This window comes from Somniosus microcephalus, chromosome 15 (genome assembly GCF_052327205.1).
Source record: "Somniosus microcephalus isolate GS21.2 chromosome 15, FLI_Smic_1.0, whole genome shotgun sequence".
Lineage (NCBI taxonomy): Eukaryota > Metazoa > Chordata > Chondrichthyes > Squaliformes > Somniosidae > Somniosus > Somniosus microcephalus.
Genome location: NC_141001.1, coordinates 40,431,396 through 40,452,850, shown reverse-complemented (window position 1 = coordinate 40,452,850; position 21,455 = coordinate 40,431,396). Strand labels below are relative to the sequence as shown.

The window sequence follows — 21,455 nt, the reverse complement described above, 5'->3', positions numbered from 1 at the left end:
GGCAGGTGGTGAGAGAACCAACATGAGGGAAAAACCTACTCGACCTTGTCCTCACCAATCTAACTGTCGCCGAAGCCTCTGTCCATGACAGCATTGGTAGGAGTGACCACTGAACAGTCCTTAGGAGATGAAGTTCTGTCTTCAGATTCCATCATGTTGCGAGGCACTATCTCCACGCTAAATGGGATAGATTCAGAACAGATCTGGCAGCTGAAAAATGGGCATCTATGAGGCGCTGTGAGCCATCAGCAGCAGCAGAATTGCATTCCACCACAATCTGTAACCACATATCCCATTACCATCAAGCCAGGCGACCAACCCTGGTTCAATTAGGAGTGTAGAAGATCATGCCAGGAGCAGCACCAGGTGTACCTGAAAATGCGATGCCAACCTGGTGAAGTTATAACACATATTTTACATGCATGCTAAACAGCAGAAGCAGCATGCTATAGACAGAGCTAAATGATCCCACAACCAACAGATCAGTTCAAAGCTCTGCAGTCCTGCCACATCCAATTGTGAATGGTGGTAGACAGTCAAACAACTAACGGGAGGAGGAGGCTCCAAGAACATCCTCAACCTCAATGACGGCAGAGCCCAGCACGTGAGTGCAAAAGACAAGGCTGAAGCATTTGCAAACATCTTCAGCCAGAAGCCAAGTGGATGATCCATCTTGGCCTCCTCCCGAGGTCCCCACCATCACAGATGCCAGTTTTTCAGCTGATTTGATTCACTCCACGTGATATCAAGAAACGGCTGAGCGGATTGGATACAGCAAAGGCTATGGGCCCCGACAACATCCCGGATGTAGTGCTGAAGACCTGCGCTCCAGAACTAGCTGCGCCTCTAGCCAAGCTGTTCCAGTACAGTTACAACACTGGCATCCACCCGACAAAGTGAAAAATTGCCAGGTATGTCCTGTCCACAAAAAGCAGGACAAATCCAATCCAGCAATTACCACCCCATCAGCCTACTCTCAATCATCAGCAAAGTGATGGAAGGTGTCATCGACAGTGCTATCAAGTGGTGCCTACTTACCAATTTGAATTTGAATTTGAATTTGGATGATCAGCCATGATCTCATTGAATGGCGGAGCAGGCTCGAGGGGCCGAATGGCCTACTCCTGCTCCTATCTTCTAATAACCTGCTCACTGATGCCCAGTTTGGGTTCCGCCAGGACCACTCGGCTCCAGATCTCATTACAGCCTTGGCCCAAACATGGACAAAAGAGCTGAATTCCAGATATGCGATGAGAGTGACTGCCCTTGATATCAAGGCAGCATTTGACTGAGTGTGGCATCAAGGAGCCCTAGTAAAATGGAGGTCCATGGGGATCAGGGGGAAAACTCTCCGCTGGCTAGTTTCATACTGAACACAAAGGAAGATAGTTGTGGTTGTTGGAGGCCAATCATCTCAGCCCCAGGACATTGCTGCAGGAATTCCTCAGGGCAGTGTCCTAAGCTGAACCATCTTCAGCTGCTTCATCAATGACCCTTCCGTCCATTATAAGGTCAGAAGTGGGGATGTTCGCTGATGATTGCTCAGTGTTCTGTTCCATTTACAACTCCTCAGATAATGAAGCAGTCCATGCCCGCATGCAGCAAGATTTGGATAACACCTAGACTTGGGCTAATAAGTGGCAAGTAACATTCACGCCAAACAAGTGTCAAGCAGTGACCATCTCCAACAAGGGAGAGTCTAACCACCTCCCCATGACATTCAATGGCATTAACATCATCGAATCCCTCACCATCAACAGTCTGGGGGTCACCATTGACCAGAAACTTAACTGGAGCAGCCACATAAATACTGTGGCTTTAAGAGTAGGTCAGAGGCTGTGTATTCTGTGGTGAATGACTCACTTCCTGACTCCCAAAGCCTTTCCACCATCTACAAGGCACAAGTAAGGAGTGTGATGGAATACCCTCCACTTGCCTGGATAAGTGCAGCTCCAACAACACTCAAGAAGCTCGACACTATCCAGGACAAAGCAGGCCGCTTGATTGACACCCCATCTACCACCTTAAACATTCACTCCCTCCACCACTGGCGTACCGTGGCTGCAGTGTGTACCATCTACAAGATGCACTGCAGCAACTCGCCAAGGCTTCTTCGGCAGCACCTCCCAAACCCGCGACCTCTTCCACCTAGAAGAACAAGAGCAGCAGGCGCATGGGAGCACCACCATCTCCAAGTTCCCCTCCAAGTCATACACCATCCTGACTTGGAGATATATCGCCGATCCTTCATCGTCGCAGGGTCAAAATCCTGGAACTCCCTCCCTAACAGCACTGTGGGAGTACCTTCACCACATGGACTGCAGTGGTTCAAGAACGCGGCTCACCACCACCTTCTCAAAGGTAAGTAGGGACGGGCAATAAATGCTGACCTTGCCAACGATGCCCACATCCCATAAATGAATAAATAAAATACAAAAATTGATGTCTGATTTTGAGGACAGTTGTTTATCATGGAATGTTTCACACTGACCGCCTCCCTCCCTCCGTTCTGTTTCTGTGGCTTATATTTTTCTCTTAACCAACATCACTATTACAGATTATTTGGTTATTATCTCATTGTTGGTAAATGGGACTTGGCTGTGTGCAAATTGCCTGCCATGTTCCCTACATTACAACAGTGACTACACTTCAAAAGTACTTCATTGCGTGTAAAGCACTTTGGGACATCCTGAGGTCATGAAAGGCGCTATATAAATGCAACTCTTTTTTCTTAGGGCTTTCTGGTCGGTGTGGGGAGTACGGCTGCGACATGAGCTGTAACCACGGTGGCTGCGAGGAGATCTCTCGTGTGTGTCCCGTCGGCTTCACCATGATTGAGACCAGCAATGGAGTCAGCTGCAAAGGTAGAAGGCTGCTTGAGGAAAGAGTTTGTACATGCTTCATAAAGGGGCTTATTCCAATGCCTCACTCAGTAAAGTGGTAGTGAGCCACGCAGACCAGGAAAGTGGCAGGTTTCCATCCCCATGTCTGTTCTGAGTTAGCTGATCTCATTGAAAGGTTATGATAGAGTAAATAAGGAGAAACTGTTTCCACTGGCAGGAAAGCCGGTAACCAGAGGACACAGATCTAAGGCGATAGGCAAAAGAACCAGAGTCAACATGATGCAACATATTTTTATGCAGCGAGTTTTATGATCAGGAATGCACTGCCTAAAAGGGTGGTGAGAGCAGGTTCAATAAGTAACTTTCAAAAGGGAATCGGGTATATACTTGAAAAGAAGACATTTGCAAGGCAATGGGGAAAGACCAGGGAAGTGGGACTAATTGGATAGCTCTTTCAAAGAGCTGGTATAGGTACAATGGGCCGAATGGCCTCCTTCTGTGTTGTATGATTCTATGATTCAGTGAGAGCAGTGATGGGTGCGCTGCAATTGGCCTCAGTGCCCCAGGGCCAGCGAGGGTAGGAAAATCGGCCAGGGCCCGTGCTACTTATCAATATCCATTGATCGACGCATACTGACCATGCTCACGTGTGAAGAATGCCCACTTGCACAAGGTACCAGAGGACCGCCAGCATCCCGGTAAGTTAGTGGAAGGCTGGTATGTCTCGGGGATCAGATGGCATTGACAGTAACCCGTGGTTTCCCTGGAAGGATAATTACTAGTCCTAGCCCCTTTAGGGCTACCCCGGATCAGGCGTATTCCTCAGACGTTCACTTTCAACTAAAGTTTGAGGTAGCCAAATCCTAAAGATGCTTAATTGGGTCTAAAGTTCTGGACTATCTCTCCCTAAAGGAAAGGAACAACCTGAAAATGTTACCATCCTCCAGATAGTACTTTTAATAAGTTTAGCTAGACTGTAACGTTCCAGATATTATGAGGGTCTGGAAAACTCCCCCAGAATTCTGCAACTCCTCACCAAAGAGTGTACAGAGATTGAGTTTGCGAGTTTGATACGGAAGTATTATGTGAGACAATTCTAAAAATATATGGATTTATTAAAGAACCGACATATAATTTACAGTTGGTGAGTCAATTGCAACATTAACAGTTCCAAAAAGAGAAAGCTTTACAATCTAATCAGAGATCCTTACTCTCAAATGTTAACTTCGCTACAGTTTTACAGTTCTTAAAGTTTATTCAGGACATCCACCAAAATCAAATACAGTACCTTGTTCCCCGAGGTACAAAGAGTTGTAGACTTACAGAGCTAGCTCTGAAGCCGAGAATCGCTTTGCCCCTTTAAGCGAGTCTATTATCCCATTTGAGAGTTCAATATTTATACCCTTTTTCCAGTGGTATTTCCTTTAAGGTTTTCTGCTGATGTAAGCTAATTATCTCTAGTCATTTTTCTGCTGACCCTTGCAGTTCTTACAGTCACCTCAGCTGGTAGCAGTACAGATGTCTCTTTAGGTGTTCTAAGTTTACCATAAAAAACGATGTAACTGCAGGTGTGTTTTACTTGATGTCATTTTTATGAAGGCAGATGTTTGTTACTTTTATGTGCTCCTTTACGAGGTGTAAATTAGAACACCTTGTACCGGGTAACTTGTTCCCAAAGATTCAAACTTCCAGGAGCCTTAACCTTCTGTTTCAATAAGGTTATTGATTCAGTGTCAACAACTTATCTTATCTCTATAGCCAGAATGCTTTCACAGCTTTTCATCATTGGGTTTCTCGATTTCCAGACCCAGTTTGTCCTGTTTTAATAAGCCCAGAATTCTTTCATAGAATGGTGTCTTTTTCTGAATAGGTTTTATTGCTTATTCCTTCACGTCCCCTCTCTCATCCTGGAATTCTGTGCCGCCCTTTTCACTGCTCCCACAGACATCAGCTAGCTCAGAACAGACCCAAGTATGGAACCCGGGGCAGTTGGAGTATGCCTCTCAGGTGGATGGCTGGCATTGAATCCGTTGGCAGCCATTCAGTAATTCTACTGATTGTATTATCATTCCAGACGGCCAAATCTGACAGGTTAACTGATGCCAACAATCATTGCAGTCACTAAGCAGTGATCGTAGAATCAGTATGATTGCTGAGACTTGGCTGTTATGGTACCTTCTGCCAACGTCGTGTATTTTACTTTGGAATAGGGCATGTTCAGCTGATTAAAGCACCAACCATGCTTTGAAGAATGTGTGTGGACATTCGCGATGTCAGGTTTGGCTCGACTATGATACCTCCCACATGTCACTAGCCTTCTGATCGTTGTCTGTGCTCCACATTAGTTACGGTCACATAGATGAAGGTACAAGCGGGTGGACAGCATCCATTGACTTGTACTCCAGCAAGAATCTGAGAAAGGGGGTAAAATTTGGGTGAAAAACATCTCTGTGATACAAAAAAAATAACAGATCTCCAAATATTACTTCACTTTCTGGGATCTCTTATAGTTAATTTTTTTAAGCACCACATATTCTCTCTCATTGTTTCCTGTAAATGGACCTTTTCCATCATGATCTGGAAGCCAGACCTTTCTCAAGAGTGCAGTAACATCAAGGCCTAGAAATTCAGTGTAGCCACTTTTGGGGCGGTAAAGTCGGGCGGGCGCTAAAGTTAGCGCCCACCGGAAAGTGGAGGCCACTTCGCCGAAATTCGGTAGCTTTGGCCAAGGAGTTTGGGCGAGCGCTGAAACTGGCGTTGCACTCCTATCTTTAGGCGCTAAGCCGGCGGTGCGGACTGATAACGCCGAGGCCGGGCGCAGCGCAGGTGCGGTCATGTTTTGATTGACAGCAGACACCCTGACGCCGGCCAGCTCTTAAAGGGGCAAGGGTCGACTTTGTCTGCAGCCACGCCCTGGATAGTGGAGCCCTGCAGCTAGGCCTGAACACTGCTGGTGGACCCAAATAGCGCCTGAAGCCATGCAGAAGGCCCGTGAATGAGCGCAGCGCTTCTCAGAGCATGCTTTGAGGGTGCTGCTTAGGGGGTTGGAAAAGAACAGAGAGATCTTGTGCCCGGACAGTGGCAAGAAGGCTCCCAGGAGGCAGTACAGGAGAGCCTGGAGGGAAATCGCTCAGAGGGTGTCAGCCAACAGCGATGTCCCCAGGACTGGTGACCAATGCCGCAAGAAGTTCAACGGCCTCACTCGGTTGGTCAAGGTGAGTACCCTTTCCAGTGTCCTCCTCATCCTTGCATGTGCACCTCACATTATGGGCAAAGGGACCTCAAAGGCCTAATGGCCAGCCCTCCTCCCGCAGCTATGGCACTGGCATGATCATCAATAGCACTCTCTGCACTTAACACACTGGCCAAGCTATTCGACCATGGGAGGCAGTGCACACAACAACAGGGCACCACACTGGCCAAGCTATTCGACCATGGGAGGCAGTGCACACAACAACAGGGCACCACACTGGCCAAGCTATTCCACCATGGGAGGCAGTGCACACAACAACAGGGCACCACACTGTACTTAGAGGCCGTCCTTTCTCTTGCAGGCCAAACTGGCGCAGAATTTGAAGAGCCAGACTGTCACCGGGGGAGGCCGTGCCCAGTTCCAGGAGCTCAGTCAGCTGGAGGAGAGCGTGGCTCGACTCATGCGTGGCCGGGTGACTGGCCCCGTTGCTATTGGAGATGCCGACCCTGTGCTGGGACCCAATGGTAAGGACATGACCGTTTGGACCTCTCTGGTTCCCCTTGCGCTTCAGATCTACATCCTTTGCCACTGTCCCACCAATGCGCATAATGGCACCACTCATGCCTCCCTCGCTGACGCCCTGTCCTCACTCTAAAGCTACTCTTGTGCCTTCCTGCTTTCAGCTGGTGAGGAGGAGGTCCCTGAAGCTGAGAGTGCCAGTCCCTCGGAAGAGGAGGACGACGAGGACCAAGAGGAAGGCGGCACATCGGGGGAACCCTCATCCGCGCCAGGGGATGGCAATGGAGGGGACACGTCTTGCCTGGAGGAGAGCCAGGGGGAAGTGTTGCAGGGGGGTGTAGCTCCTGGGCCCAGTGGCGTCCAGGAACGTGGGAAGGGTCGGGCAGCACGGCTGCCTTCTCCCCAGAGGGGGGAAGTGTTGCAGGGGAGGGCAGTTCCTGGGCCCAGTGGCGTCCAGGCACGCGGGAAGGGTCGGGCAGCACGGCTGCCTTCTCCCGAGAGGGGGGAAGTGTTGCAGGGGAGGGCAGTTGCTGGGCCCAGTGGCGTCCAGGCACGCGGGAAGGGTCGGGCAGCTCGGCGGCCTTCTCCCCAGAGGGAGAGTCCGCCCTCCAGTCCGGAGACGGTCCTCGCCCAGGAGGTGCGCCTCCTTGATGAAATGTCCGCGGCCTCGGAGCGGCGCCACAACGAGTTCATGGGGGTTGTGGGACAGTTGCCTCAGGCCATTGAGTCCCTGGCTCATAGTGTGGCCAATTTCGGGGACTCACAGGCCAGGGGTGTCGAGCAACTCGCGGCAGCACAGGCCAGGGGTGTCGACCAACTCGCGGCAGCACAGGACGCGAGTCGCGAGTTCATGAGTGGTGCCGTCCAGACACTGGCTGATCTGATGCGGGCACAGACCAGGGCAGTTCGCGCACTCACTTCTGCCACACTCACTGTGTCACGGAAGCATCGCCAGGGCACCCGCCGCCCTGCTGCAGCACAGCGGTCTGGCCTTCACCAGATTGCTGCGCTTGCTGCAGTGCCAGGCCGGCCGAGTGCCAGTGTCTCTGGCGACCAGCGAGCGCCTGACATCAGCCAGCTTGCCCCCATTGCTGCAGCCGCCACTGCCACTCCCCCAGCCAAGGTGCGACGAGCTGCTGGAGAGACTGATGCTGGCCAGCCACAGCTGCAGCAGTCAGCAGCCGGCCCCTCCAGGGCCAGACCTCGTCTAGGCCGACCCCCAAGGGCATCTGCCATCACGCATTGTGCCCCTCAGGAGCCTTCCCCCAGCCTTGCAACACCCACAGGGCCCAGGTTGAGGCGGAGCAACAGGTCGGGCAGGGGCCGGAGAAGCCTGCACAAGGACTCGCCCTCTCGGCACACCAAGTAGAGTGTGTTGCCAACTGTTTTTTTTATATGGGGGTGTTTGTGTTCTGGAGGGGGGGGGCTTATTTTGGTAAGGCCGAGGATGAAGACCAATTGGAAGGACAATTTTTGTTATTCCTCCCCAGGTTGTGGGAGTGAGATATGTTTTTGACTTTTTTGGGGGTCTTGTCTGTTTTTCTGTTTCATGTGGGAAGGGCCCTGAGTTTGTTAAATAAAGCTTTTTATTTATTCAGCTTGTCCAGGTGTCATGTTTCAAGTGGTTGTTGCGTTAACCGGCTGAGGGCTTGCGGAGCGGCTGCATTCAGGTGTGTTCATTGCCACAAGCCATTCCCTGACAGGGGGCCTAGAAGTGTCGTTCAATAAGCCGCCGGCGGACGGCCCTTGGACCTTGTGGCTCCCTCCTGGGCTGGTACTCCTCCTCCTCCTCCTCCTCCTCATTGTCCTCCTGCTCGTCCTCCTGAGGTGGTGGTCCAACGCGAGGTGGCAGTGCCTGAGTCCTGCGGATAGCCAGGTTGTGCAGCATGCAGCAAACGACGACGAACTGGGAGACTCTATCCGGCGAATACTGTAGAGATCCGCCGGAACGATCCAGGCAGCGGAACCGTTGCTTGAGGACGCCAATCGTTTGCTCTATGATGTTCCTTGTGGCTTGATGGCTTTCGTTGTATGCCTCCTCCGCAGGGGTCCTGGGTGCGTGGAGCGGGGTCATGAGCCATGTACACAAAGGGTAGCCCTTGTCCCCAATAAGCCATCCCCTTGGTGGAGGCTGTGCCTCGAACATGTCAGCCACAGTAGTCTGGCGCAGGATAAATGCATCGTGGCTGCTTCCTGGAAAGCGGGCATTGACAGCTAGGATGCGCTGCCTGTGGTCACACACCAGCTGTACATTGAGGGAATGGTAGCCCTTCCAGTTGCGGTAATCCTCGGCATTGTCGATAGGTGCCCGCATAGCCACATGCGTGCAGTCAATGGCGCCCTGCACCATGGGGAAGTCGGCGATCCTGGCAAATCCGACTGCACGCTGCTCCTGCCTCTCTAGGGTCATGGGGAAGGAGATGAATTGGTGTCTCCTTGCGAAAAGGGCATCGGTGACCTGCCGGATGCAGCGATGCACGGCGAACTGGGAGATGTTCGCTATGTCCCCAGCAGCGGCTTGGAAGGAGCCGCTTGCATAAAAGTTCAGAGCCACCGTGACCTTTACTTCCACCGACAGAGACGTCCTGCACATCAGCTGTGGACGCAGATCTCTGTGAAGCAGCTGGCAGATCTCTGCAACCACCTCCCTTCTGAAGCGCAGCCTCTTAACCCAATGCGCGGCAGTCATGGTGAGATAGGACACCTGCTGCCGGTATTCCCTGAGTGGGTAAGGCCTACGTTGCCGACGCCTGATGGCCCCTCTGCGTCTAGGCATGGCTGGCCCTCTCACACAGCGTCTGCGAGCCCTTCGCACATAATGCTGGAACTGAGGGTTGGAACCCCATGCAGCCCCCATAATAAACTTGCAAACAGTGAAATCACAATGAGTCTAATTTCAAAGCCCTGGCCAGAAGCCAAAAATACCTCTCCTATGTTGTCCCAAATCCGTAAGGTCTGTTCCTTGGTCTCTGTCCAGAAATCCAAAGCACTAAAGTCATTGCAGCAAAATGGCTGGCCTTTATAGTTCAGTCTAAGTGCCCTTTAATTAGCACTCCCCGAGGCCCGCAGGGCCTCTGCTGCGTTCCAGTTCACATTTCTTAACAGCGCCACGCCCACATTGGGCGGGCGCCACTGAATTTCCGGTTTGGGGCGCACAAACAGCGTTGCACGACGAAATGACGTCATAAGCTGCGCGCGCAGCTGAGCGGGCGCAAACACTTTGCGCCGGCGCTAAATGTCAACTGAAGTTGGGCGTAGGCGCAGATCGGCCTGCGCCCGGGCGCTAAGTGCCTAGTGCTGGAAATCTACCCCTCTTATGGCGTTAACGGCTGGCGAACGCAACTGAATTTCTAGGCCCATGTCCCTGAAAGTTGAGCAATTTTCAACTTTCATCCAAAATGGGCACAATACATTCACCACCCACTGTTACTGAGAATTTGTAAACGGGGTCTTTCAACAGGGCTCCGATCTGCATAGACAATTAGGCTCCCACCTGCTTTGGACGGGAGTGCCGGCCACCCATTTGCAGGCTCGCCTGAAAATGACATCAAGTGGGCGTCAGACTCCTGTCTGTCTCTTTTTCCAGTGTAAACAGGGTGGGCGGCAGGTGAAAACCGCCCCCCCCCCCATATCTCTTTGCTGACCTAGCCATCATTCCGCAGATTGTTGATGTTTTGTCTCTTCCAGATATCAATGAGTGTTCAACGGCCTCTTGCAAAGGACAGTGTGTGAATAAGGAAGGCGGGTTCGTGTGTGACTGCGGAGCAGGAATGCAGCTCTCCCCTGACAAGCACAGCTGTGTGGGTGAGGAGAAAAGATGATTATGAAATAAGTTTTGCTAATTTTATGAATTGTTCTGATCACCTCAAAGCTTCGTACTTCAGAATAAAGAAGTCTTGTTCCACAGGTAATGGGGGTGGGGGAGGGAGTAGGGATGGGGTAGAAATGTTGATTCTACCTCTACTGTTTTAGAATGCTGTGCTTCTGATATCAAACGCATTGATGAAAGATAGGGGATGATAGACATGATCCTGCCTCGCTCAAACACATCCCGAAACAATCAGGAGTCCCTTGCACAGACCTGTAATCCCCTGTCCCATCCATAACATACACGTGCACACAGAGTTTAAAAAAAAATTGTTCCTGGGATGTGGGCATCACTGGCAAGGCCAGCATTTATTGCCCATCCCTAATTGCCCTTGAGAAGGTGGTGGTGAGCCACCTTCTTGAACCGCTGCAGTCCGTGAGGTGAAGGTACTCCCACAGTGCTGTTAGGGAGGGAGTTCCAGGATTTTGACCCAGCGACAATGAAGGATCGGCGATATACTTCTAAGTCAGGATGGTGTGTGACTTAGAGGGGAACTTGGAGGTGATGGTGTTCCCATGTGCCTGCTGCCCTTGTCCTCCTAGGTGGTAAACGTCGTGGGTTTGGGCGGTGCTGTTGGCGAGTTGCTGCAGTGCATCTTGTAGATGGTACATACTGCAGCCACAGTACGCCGGTGGTGGAGGGAGTGAATGTTTAAGATGGTGGATGGGGTGCCAGTCAAGTAAGCTGCTTTGTCCTGGATGGTGTCGAGCTTCTTGAGTGTTGTTGGAGCTACACTCATGCAGGCAAGTGGAGAGTATTCCATCACACTCCTTACTTGTGCCTTGTAGATCGTGGAAAGGCTTTGGGGAGTCAGGAGATGTGACACTCGATGCAGAATACCCAGCCTCTGACCTGCTCTTGTGCCCAAAGTATTTATGTGGCTGGTCCAGTTAAGTTTCTGGTCAAAGACTCACACCTATTGCATGTACACGTATATACAATGATGTGCACACAAGCATTGTACACGTGCACAGTGGTGCACACAACATCCGCACACACATACAAAAGCAAAATACTGCGGATACTGGAAATCTGAAATAAAAACAGAAAATGCTGGAAATACTCAGCAGGTCAGGCAGCATCTGTAGAGAGAGAAACAGAGTCAATGTTTCAGGTCAATGACCTGGGTCTGTTTCTCTCTCTACAGATGCTGCCTGATCTGCTGAGTATTTCCAGCATTTCCTGTTTTTATCCACACACACAGATGTGCACACATACATACACATGTGCTTGTAGACCTGTGTGCAAACAGAAATGCACACATGTGTGCACACTTTGAACCAAACACCACACAGCAATGTCTCTGCTGCAATAATTTCCTTTTGTCAAGTGTGTAAAGTCCGCGCCTCAATAATACATGGACTTCGGGAGAACAGTTTAACAGGTACTTTACTGAACAGGAGGGCAACGTCAGACTGAAATACAGAAGTCTGCTAGGGCCTTTTATACAGGGGTGGTCACTGCCGGTACTGCAGTCTAAAACCAGTTCTTCCCTTAAAGGTACATACACAACAATTCCTCCCCTTTTAGATAAACAGTACATAACATTCATTTAACAACTAAATAATAACTAATTACAATTTTTTGGATACTATATACATCAACTGAAATAAACATTTATAAGTTCAGTCTTTGAGGAGGCTTCCTGATCCCGACTGGATAGCGCCTTTCTCGAGTATCCTGTTCTTGTGGCGGAGTTGATTCTGGTTCATTGTCATTGGTTGGTTCGTCAGCTTCCAATACCACTGCTTCTGAGGTAGACGCAATCTGTACTTCGGGTTGTAGTGGGCCAATACTTCTTTTGAAGTGATTAGGCATTTACATTCCTGAAAGGCACGCTTACACTCATCACTCCATTTCCATGTTACTCCAGTTTGCAGCAGGGCGTTCAGTGGGTGCAGAATTGTAGATAAATTCGGCAAGAACTTATGGTAGTAGTTCACCAACCCGAGGAACGACCTCAGTTGCGACACATTTTCCGGTGCTGGAGCCTTGACTACAGCCTCAATCTTGTCCGGCGACTTATGCAACCCTTCCTCATCAATCATGTGGCCACAATATGAGATTTGTCTCCTGAAGGACTTGCATTTGGGGCGGTTGGCTCGTAGCCCATATTCCTGTAATCTCGTGAGCACCTGCTCCAGGTTGGCAAGGTGTTCACTGTCATTTTCGCCCGTAACCAGGATGTCGTCCAAATAACACTGGGTCCCCGGGATCCCTTGCAGGACTTGTTCCATCGCCCTCTGCCAAATAGCCGGGGCTGATGCTACCCCGAATACCAGTCGATTGTACTGGTAAAGGCCTTTGTGAGTGTTTATCGTGAGGTATTTTCTAGATGCTTCTTCCACCTCCATTTGTAGATACGCTTGGGCCAGATCAATCTTTGTAAAACGTTTACCTCCAGATAGTGAGGCGAAAATATCTTCTATCCGCGGAAGTGGATATTGTACTGTGTGCAGGACTGGGTTCACAGTCACCTTGAAGTCCCGACAGATGTAAACCTTCTTCGGCTCCCCAGGCGAGCTGCTCAATGCTTTCTTCATTACAGGAACGATGGGTGTGGCCCACTCGCTCCAGTCCACTTTGGACAGCACACCCGAATGCTCCAGACTCTCCAGTTCAGCTTCAATGGCTGGGCGGATCGCGTATGGCACTGGTCTGCCCTTAAAAAATTTTGGGTTTGCGTTATCTTCAATCTTTATGGTTGCCTTTACTCCTTTTAGAGTCTCAAGTCCTTGTTGGAACACCTCTCCCGCGTCAGATAGAATTTGTGACAGACGTCCAGGTGCGACGTCATCATCCTTTTTGTCAGTCACAGTTAGCGCCTGAATGGAATGCCAATCCAATTGTATTTTTCGGATCCATTCACGTCCCAATAATGGTGGTCCTCCATCTCATAGTATATACATATATAGTTTCTGTGTTTCCTTGCCGTTATATTTAACTGGCACCCTTATTTTTCCTCTGGGGTAGACCTTTTGCCCCGTGTATGTCTTCAATACAATGGACGTGTCCTTTAAGGGTATGTGTGAGAATAGCCGCTCATAGTCTCGTCGATTCATGACAGTTAGGGCTGATCCTGTGTCCAATTCCATCTTTACTGGGGACCCTGCTATCATGAGGGTGACCCAAATGGTTCAGTGATCCTCCTTTGCGATCACGTTGTGTAACTTTAGACAACTTAGTCTCCTGCTCCCGGAGTCCTTATCACTCTCCTGATCTTCCGAACTACTGTCTGTCAGTTTCTTTACTTTCCTGTACTGTTCCTTAGTAGTTCTTGTTGTGTTGGTTTTCTTTCCCGACCTGCAGACTCTTGCTATATGTCCCATTTTTCCACATTGCCTGCATACTTTGTCCTTAAACCAGCAGTCCTTCTGCTCATGGGTTGTTCTGCCGCAGCGATAGCACTTTTCTGCTCCATACGCCATTTCGTTAGTGCTGTATTCTTGTGGTTTCTGTTGTATTTCCGCAGCTCCCCGTGCTGCTGCTTTGTAGGATACTGCCACGCTGAAAGCCTGTTCTAGCGTCAGGTCCTTTTTCAAAAGTAGTCGTTTCTGGGTTCCTTCACTCTGGAGCCCGCAGACAAACTTATCCCGTAAGGTGCCTGCCAGTCCTGCTCCGAACTGGCAGTGCTTCGATAACTTGCGTAGTTCCGTAAGATAGTCAGCATTGCTCTCATCTTTGTGCTGGTTTCTTTTATGGAACTTGAATCTTTCTGCTATCAGCAGCGGTGTAGGGTTTAGGTGTTCCTGTAAGATATTAACAATCTCCTCAAAACTTTTCTCCATTGGTTTAGCTGGGGTAATTAAATTCCGCAATAGGCCGTACATACTCGCGCCTATCAAATTCAATAATAGCGACGCCCTCTTTCCATTGGCCACCTCATTTGCCTTGCAGTACACTTCAATTCTTTCCACATACATGGTCCAGTCTTCTACCTCGTTGTCGAAAGCAGTGATACTGCCACTTTTCGGCATCTTGGGTGATTTAAAATGGCGCCTCCCGTGCTTTTTCTTCTTCCCCAATGGAATAAAATGGTGCCTCCCACGCTTTTCCTTCTTCCCCAATGGGATAAAATGGCGCCTCCCGCGCTTTTCCTTCTTCCCCTTGCTGCTACGCTGCTCCTAACGTTCTACAGGGTAATGGCGGCGACCCGCGGCTTCGGCGCGTCTCGCTTTCCTTCCTCCCGTTTATTTTCTCTCCGCTGCCCGGTTCTTGAGCACCGACCGCACCCTGTGCGCTCCACCCTCTCTCTCTTGTTTTCTTTTCCCGGCGATGCTGCACGGCCCGTTTTGTAGAGCCGCTCGATCGAGCTTGAGCCCGCCGCAGTCTGGAAGGGTCAGCGCACTACCAGCTACCAGCACGATTTGCTGGAACACCTTAACTGGGAAGCCAAGCACCGCTCTCCACAGCCTCTCCCGCAATTCTCCGAACACCGATGAATCCTTTGGGCGGTTGCCCGCGGTCGATGCCCGTTGCTTAGACTACGACCTCCAAGAGACCTCCTCTCAGGGTGAGATCCCCGTGAGATGATGCAACACTGCAGGTGACTTCGAACTTACTCGTCGCCACTGTAAATTCCGCGCCTCAATAATACACGGACTTCGGGAGAACAGTTTAACAGGTACTTTACTGAACAGGAGGCAATGTCAGACTGAAATACAGAAGCCTGCTAGGGCCTTTTATACAGGGGTGGTCACTGCCGGTACTGCAGTCTAAAACCAGTTCTTCCCTTAAAGGTACATACACAACAAAGTGGAGTTCATCTCCTCGAGACAACCCAGAAACGCTGGAAGGACATGCAGGTCAGCCAACATCGTAAAGAGAAAGAGAGACTAAGTTTTCCGGTAAAGACCCTCGATGACCCGCTGTTCATTTCCACCATTTTCTCTGTTTTATTTCCCCTTGGGGTTTTTAGCAGTTCTTTTTCTCCTAAAACTGCTGAGTATTTGAGTCCCATGTATACTGACTGCCCCTGGGAGTCAGGCAGAATCTGAATTCTATAACAAATGACAGAAATATCAGAAAGGGTGTTCCAAACTACGTACTAACATTGACAAAATGAACAATCAGGAAATGGGAGGATTTGCACTGAAAAATTGTGCAAAGCAAATAAAGCCACTTTTTCACATGTACAAAGGCTCTTGTCGTCAACATTGACCTTGTCATATAGTGAGGGGGACTATGAAACGATTGTTAATGGTGTTATGGCGACATTGAATAGCATGATTACGTTTTACGTAGTTATCCTGATGCTTGATGATTTCCTCCCCAGACTGGATGGCACATGATGTTAGATACTGGCCTTTCATCTCTGGCACCTGGGTTTGAATCTCAGCTAATGGGTTGAAAGTCTGCTCATTTTGACATCTGTAAGAGGCTTACGTGAAAAGATTGAAGTTGTTTCAATTCAGCTCTTAGCCATTTGAAGGCCATTATTTATATTCTAGTTTAGTGCTGAATTCGCAAACAATTTTATTCTACTACTCAAAAAGCTGGCTAAGTTTAACAACAACTATAGAAATGTATGTTGTTTTGCTGGTACTATGTGTTTGTTCCATTACTCTTTAAAAAACCTAGTTGACATTTGAAGCCGAAAACAAAATCTAGAGTAAATGTTATTCTGCAGCTTTCTGAAGACAAAGATGACCATAGATGAAATAGCTGAAATTAACTGGAGGGTATTTGATCAATCTCTGGTCACGCTATGAATTTACTTGGGTTCCTGGGCAATCTATAACACTGCCACTGGGACATAGGGAGCTAGGGCTCATCTAAGAGAGTAGTCTGAGACACAGAACCCAATTAAACATCAAGGGGGAGAAATTCAGTATCGCCCCGTTTGGGGCGCCATTATCGGCCGTGCGCAAAGTTTAATGCCTGGCGCTAATTATCGCCTCCAACAGCAAACTTGACTTTTATCGCTCCTGGAGGTGATTAGAGCGCTAAATCAGGCGCTTCACACCTGTCTTAAGGCGCAAAGGCCGAGGAGCGAGGCGCTACCTCAGAGCGCTGGCGAAGCAAGGAAGGGCAAATCAAAATAAACCTGCAAAGTGCTGCTCAGTACTCAAAACTCTTTCACACAGCGTTGAATCTCTCCAGAAGTCTCTCTCTCTCTCTCTCAGAATGCGTGGTGCAAAAATGTCACAGACAAAAAAAGGCAGGAAGCGGTCGCCTTTAAATAGCGCTCCCCTAGTCCCTTTCTGACAGCATAACGCTCCTCTCAACCTGTCGTTGCTAGTGGCAGGTGGCAAGGCAGGGGGCGCCACTCAATATCCGGTCCGGGGCGCTAACGGGGCGCTGCGCACTCGACTGATGTCACGATCTGCCGGCGCAGGAGATCGTGGCGGTAGTGCTTAGCGCCGCCGCAAAATGTCTAGTTAATTTCGCGAGCGGCGCAAACATCGCCACGCCCGGCATCTAGTTGCTTTGCGCCCCATTAGTGCCCTCTTAAGGCACTAACGGGAGGCGCAAACAACTAAATTTTTCCCCCCAAGAGTAAATAGTGTAAAGAAACCCAAAAATGTAACAAAGACCAATGACTGGGCAGGCTTCACACACTTATCTCCACTGTTACCTTGCACTCTTGCTTGCTCCAAGGTGACTGAATTTATTAAATTTTTACTACCGTCTCCACCCTTGCCTCAGCTCATCTGCTGCTGAAAACTCATCCATGCCTTTATTACCTTGAGATTCGATTATTCCAATCCTCTCCTGGCCGGCCTCCCACCTCGCACCCGGTGTAAACTTGAGCTCATCCAAAGCTCTGCTGCCCGTATCCTAACTCGCACCAAGTCCCGTTCACCCATCACCCCTGTGCTCGCTGACCTACATTGGCTCCCGGTCCGGTAATGTCTTGATTTTAATATTCTCATCCTTGATTTCAAATCCCTCCGTGGCCTCACCCCTCCTCCAGCCCTACAATCCTCCGAGATCTCTGTGCTCCTCCAATTCTGACCTCTTGTTCGCAGCTCCAATTTTAATTGCTCCACCATTGTGGCCATACCTTCAGTTGCCTCGGCCTTAAGCTCTGGAATTCCCTCCCTAAACCTTTCTGCCTCTCTACTTCTCTCTCCTCCTATAAGACGCTCCTTAAAACTTACCTCTTTTACCAAGCTTTCAGTCACCTGTCCTAATATCTCCTTATGTGGCTTGGTGTCAAATTTTATTTTATAATGCTCCTGTGAAGCACTTTGGGATGTTTTATTACGTTAACGACGCTGTATAAATACAAGTTGTTGTTGTACAGGTTGAGCGTCCAAAATCTGGAGTCCGGAATCCAGAATGTTCTGGAATCCGGGGCGATTGGTGGCAGGGCCGTCTGGAATCCGTGGAATGTTCCGGAATCCGGAACGCCGAATTTTGGACGCTCAACCTGTACTTCAAAAAGCCATTCACTTTTGTTGTCTTTTTTGAAAAATCCTTTGAAAAATGCAAGTGATGCAATAAAACTTTAGTGTTGTGTTTTATCCTCCTTAATCTGCACAGCTCCACTAAGTGTTTCCGCCAGGCTGCGACCACGGCACCACACCGCCCTGGTGACCTAGTGTGGGCCATCGGATGCTCTGCAGAGGTCGCAGCGTCCCTCCCCTTTAACAGAAGGGGAGGGGCGGAGAAACGCGTCAGCGCTACGCGGAGCGGCCCAGGCATTTCCGGACTCGGAAGGTGTTTCTGATGTCCGAAGTCCGGAAACACCCGAGCCCAGGTTGTGATATTTCCAGACTTCGGACATCAGAAACATGTTCCGAAGTCCGGAAAAACACGAAAACCGGCTCGGCCTCGGTCTTGAGGTTGCCGGATTCAGGACGCTCAACCTGTACTGTTAGCTGCAGGCAAGTTGGAAGAGTTGTTGGCTCTTCCTCATGGGTATTGTGAATGAAGGTGAATTAAAGTCTTTCACCCAGGCTGTTTCTGAAGGAAACTAAAATTGGTTTAATGGAATGACCCCCACCACCAATGTAAGGGCTTGCATTAGTGACCTAAAATGCTCCATTATCGTTCCATGATGAGGTTGCGATTAGATGTAAATCTGCCCTGCAGAAATGAATGGTAGCTTTGCCTGTTTATGAGCTGTACAAAATCACATATATTTGATCAGTAAGTGTAAAGGAGGCCTATTCGAGATGAATGTTGACAGTCTCCCGCATGATGCTTGCTGAGTAGTAGATAATTATAATGTGCCAAGAACTGGCGCACAACATCTCATTAATACTGTAGATCTAGCAGGTAAAGACTAAGGGGATGTATGATCGCAGGGGTTTTCTGGCATTTATGCACTTTTTCTGGGGTTTCCATAGTTTTTCTGCCGAATTTACGGCAGGCGAGTTAGAAAACTCCCAAAGAGTCCTGAGAATCGTGCTGCTGAGATTGCATGGAATTAGGAAAGGCAGGAAAGGAACAGATTTCTGCTCAGGCTAACGCAGCGGTTTAAAAGAGGCCAGTGCCCAAAAGAGAATACGGGATGTGCATATAGAATAGTGTCTTCACTTACCTTGGCCAACCTTATGAGGTCATTAAACCTTTTTCTGCACTGTGTGACAGTTCATGGGTACTGGAGGTTGAACTAAGATTCTCTGCCACGTTTCTCCATAATATTTGTAGCACCCTCTTGTGGGACTTTCTGTTCTCAGTCCACAGGACTCCATTCCTTGTAGCTCTCTCTTCAGCGAGTAGAACTTCCATGGATATATCAATAAACCTCGGGCCTTATTGCTAGCGACTCTCCCCCTCCACCGAGCCGACTTCTTCAGTCGTTCTTCCACTCGTGGCTCCTGCATCTCAGAAAAATACGTGCTGCAGCACATCCTGATTGCCCTACCTACTAGTGGCAGAAAGCCAACGAACAGCTGTTTAACCGCGCTAAACCTGTCCCACATTTATAATGTAAGCCAAGCCAGGAAAAAAGGGAGTGGGTTAGCGGTGGAATCATGTGGGCAAGTCCCACCCCACCACAAACTCGCAAAATCACAGGACAATCTGGGTCCAAGTCTCCATTGCCCTGAAAATATACTTAACCTTCGCTGGTAATATCTTCCTCAAGGTGTGTCCCAGATCATTCCCCAATTCAAACCAAGGATGTGGATGGTGGCAGAGAGTCTGCATGATGGGGATACAATGGAGAAGAACAGATTTCAAAAATAGTTAGCTTTTTTGGGGGAGGACAGGGAAGAAATTGCAGTGGCAATGACCAAATGACTGATTTTGAAACTTTCATTGGCCATCTCTATTGTTCAAAGGACCAGTGTCCAAAAGTGAATGCCGGTTTCCCACATGTATCTGTGCAAGATTTTTACAGCTGCGGAAACGTTTTAAAAGAAATCATTTCCTTTTTAATAATAATCTGGTTAAAGCAGTGGTACTAAAAGTGCTTTGAAAAAAAAACTCTCTGTTCCTTTTCTCTCTTTACCTCCTGCCTTTCAGGAAAGTTCCAGATGCATTACATACAATAAGGTTCAGTTAGCACACAACAACTTTGGGCAGTGCCAGTAATCCTGCTCTCGTGCCATGAAGATCCAGTTTCACGGCACAAAGGTGATATTATCATTGACACGAGAGGCTCCCATCCTTACAAAAGCTGCCATTGTCCATGCTTTTGACCTGCCGAGCGCTGGGAATGTGTACTCTCCCTCCCCGTAGCTCCGAGGATCATGCAGTAAAGCTCATCAAGCCAGATGTTTTCTAAATGTTGAAATAAAAGCCACACCGGAGGAGTTATCTTTCCTTGATTGTTTTCCCCATTATCTATAAGCAAACCTTCCTGCACGGAATCCTGTGCTGATGGTACTCAAAGGGATGGGAGGAAGGGGGAGGGGTGGGTGGAAGGTTGTTGTCAGCTCATGCTATGGTATAAGATTGTTCACTGAATCATTGCTCAGACAGACTGAAGGCTGCGCAAATTGCCTGCCATATTTCCTACATGACAACAGTGACTACACTTCAAAAATACTTCATTGGCTGTAAAGCTCTTTGGGACATCCTAGAGGTGCTATATAAATGCAAGTGTAATGTATGTACCTTTAAGGGGGGGAACTACTTTTTACAGCTCATGTATACTGTAGTTCCGGCAGTGACCACACCTGTATATAACGTTGAGTGGTAATCTGTACAGATCAGTTGCAGTCTGAGCCACGTTGAGTAAACACCGTTTGTACCGTTCTCCGCAGTCTGTGTCTGATTATACACGGACGTAACATTGGCGACGAGGCAAGTTTGAACCTACCTGCAACTCTGCATCACCTCCCGAGGATTCGTTCCTGGAGATCAGTGGATTGGAGGTCAAGGCCAGAGACTCGGGCGTCGACCACGGGCAACCACCCAGTCATCCAGCAGAGACTCGAGAATTGCGGGGGAGGCTGTCGAGAGCCAGGCTTGGCTTTCCAGTCGACGTAGTTCAGCGAAACGGGCTGGCAACAGGTAGTGTGCAGACCCTTCCCGGACAGCGGTGGGCTAGAGCCCGACCGAGCGGCACAGCAAAGTGCCGAGCAGCGTCGACGGGGGAGAGAGAGAGAGGGCAGAGCGCACAGGGTGCAGCCGATGTTCAGGGGCCAAGCAGCGTCGGAGAGAGGGAGAGAGAGACGCGCAGAAACCCGCAAGGTGCCACCATTGCCACGAGGACCGCCAAGAGCGGCGTTGGCAGCAGCGCAGGAGAAGCGCGCGAAACCTACAGGGCGCCACCATTGCCACGAGAACCGCCGGGAGCGGCGTTGGCAGCAGCGGGGGAGGAAAGAAAGCACGGGAGACGCCATTTTAAGCCATTGGGAGACGCCATTTTAAACCACACCCAAAATGCCGAAGAGTGGCAGTATCACCGCATTTGACAATGAAGTCGAAGATTGGACTACATATGTCGAACGAATAAAGGTGTACTGCAAGGCAAATGAGGTGTCAGATGACAAGAAAGCGTCGGTATTGTTGAATTTAATGGGTGCAAAGACTTATGGGTTATTGCGAAATCTAGTAACCCCAACGAAGCCAATGGCAAAGAGTTTTGAAGACATAGTAAAGATACTAAAGGAACATTTAAACCCCACAC

At 49.4% G+C, this 21,455-nt stretch overlaps 1 protein-coding gene across 1 annotated transcript in view; it reads left to right on the top strand.

The window, feature by feature from the left end:
- LOC147106640 (uncharacterized) overlaps positions 1–21,455 on the top strand; it is a 230,370-nt gene that overhangs the window by 2,505 nt on the left and 206,410 nt on the right. The window contains exons 2-3 of the mRNA XM_086008498.1: positions 2,736–2,864; positions 10,243–10,359. Of these exons, the coding sequence (XP_085864624.1) occupies positions 2,771–2,864; positions 10,243–10,359 (211 nt within the window). The 5' untranslated portion in view covers positions 2,736–2,770. The remainder of the gene's footprint in view (positions 1–2,735; positions 2,865–10,242; positions 10,360–21,455) is intronic.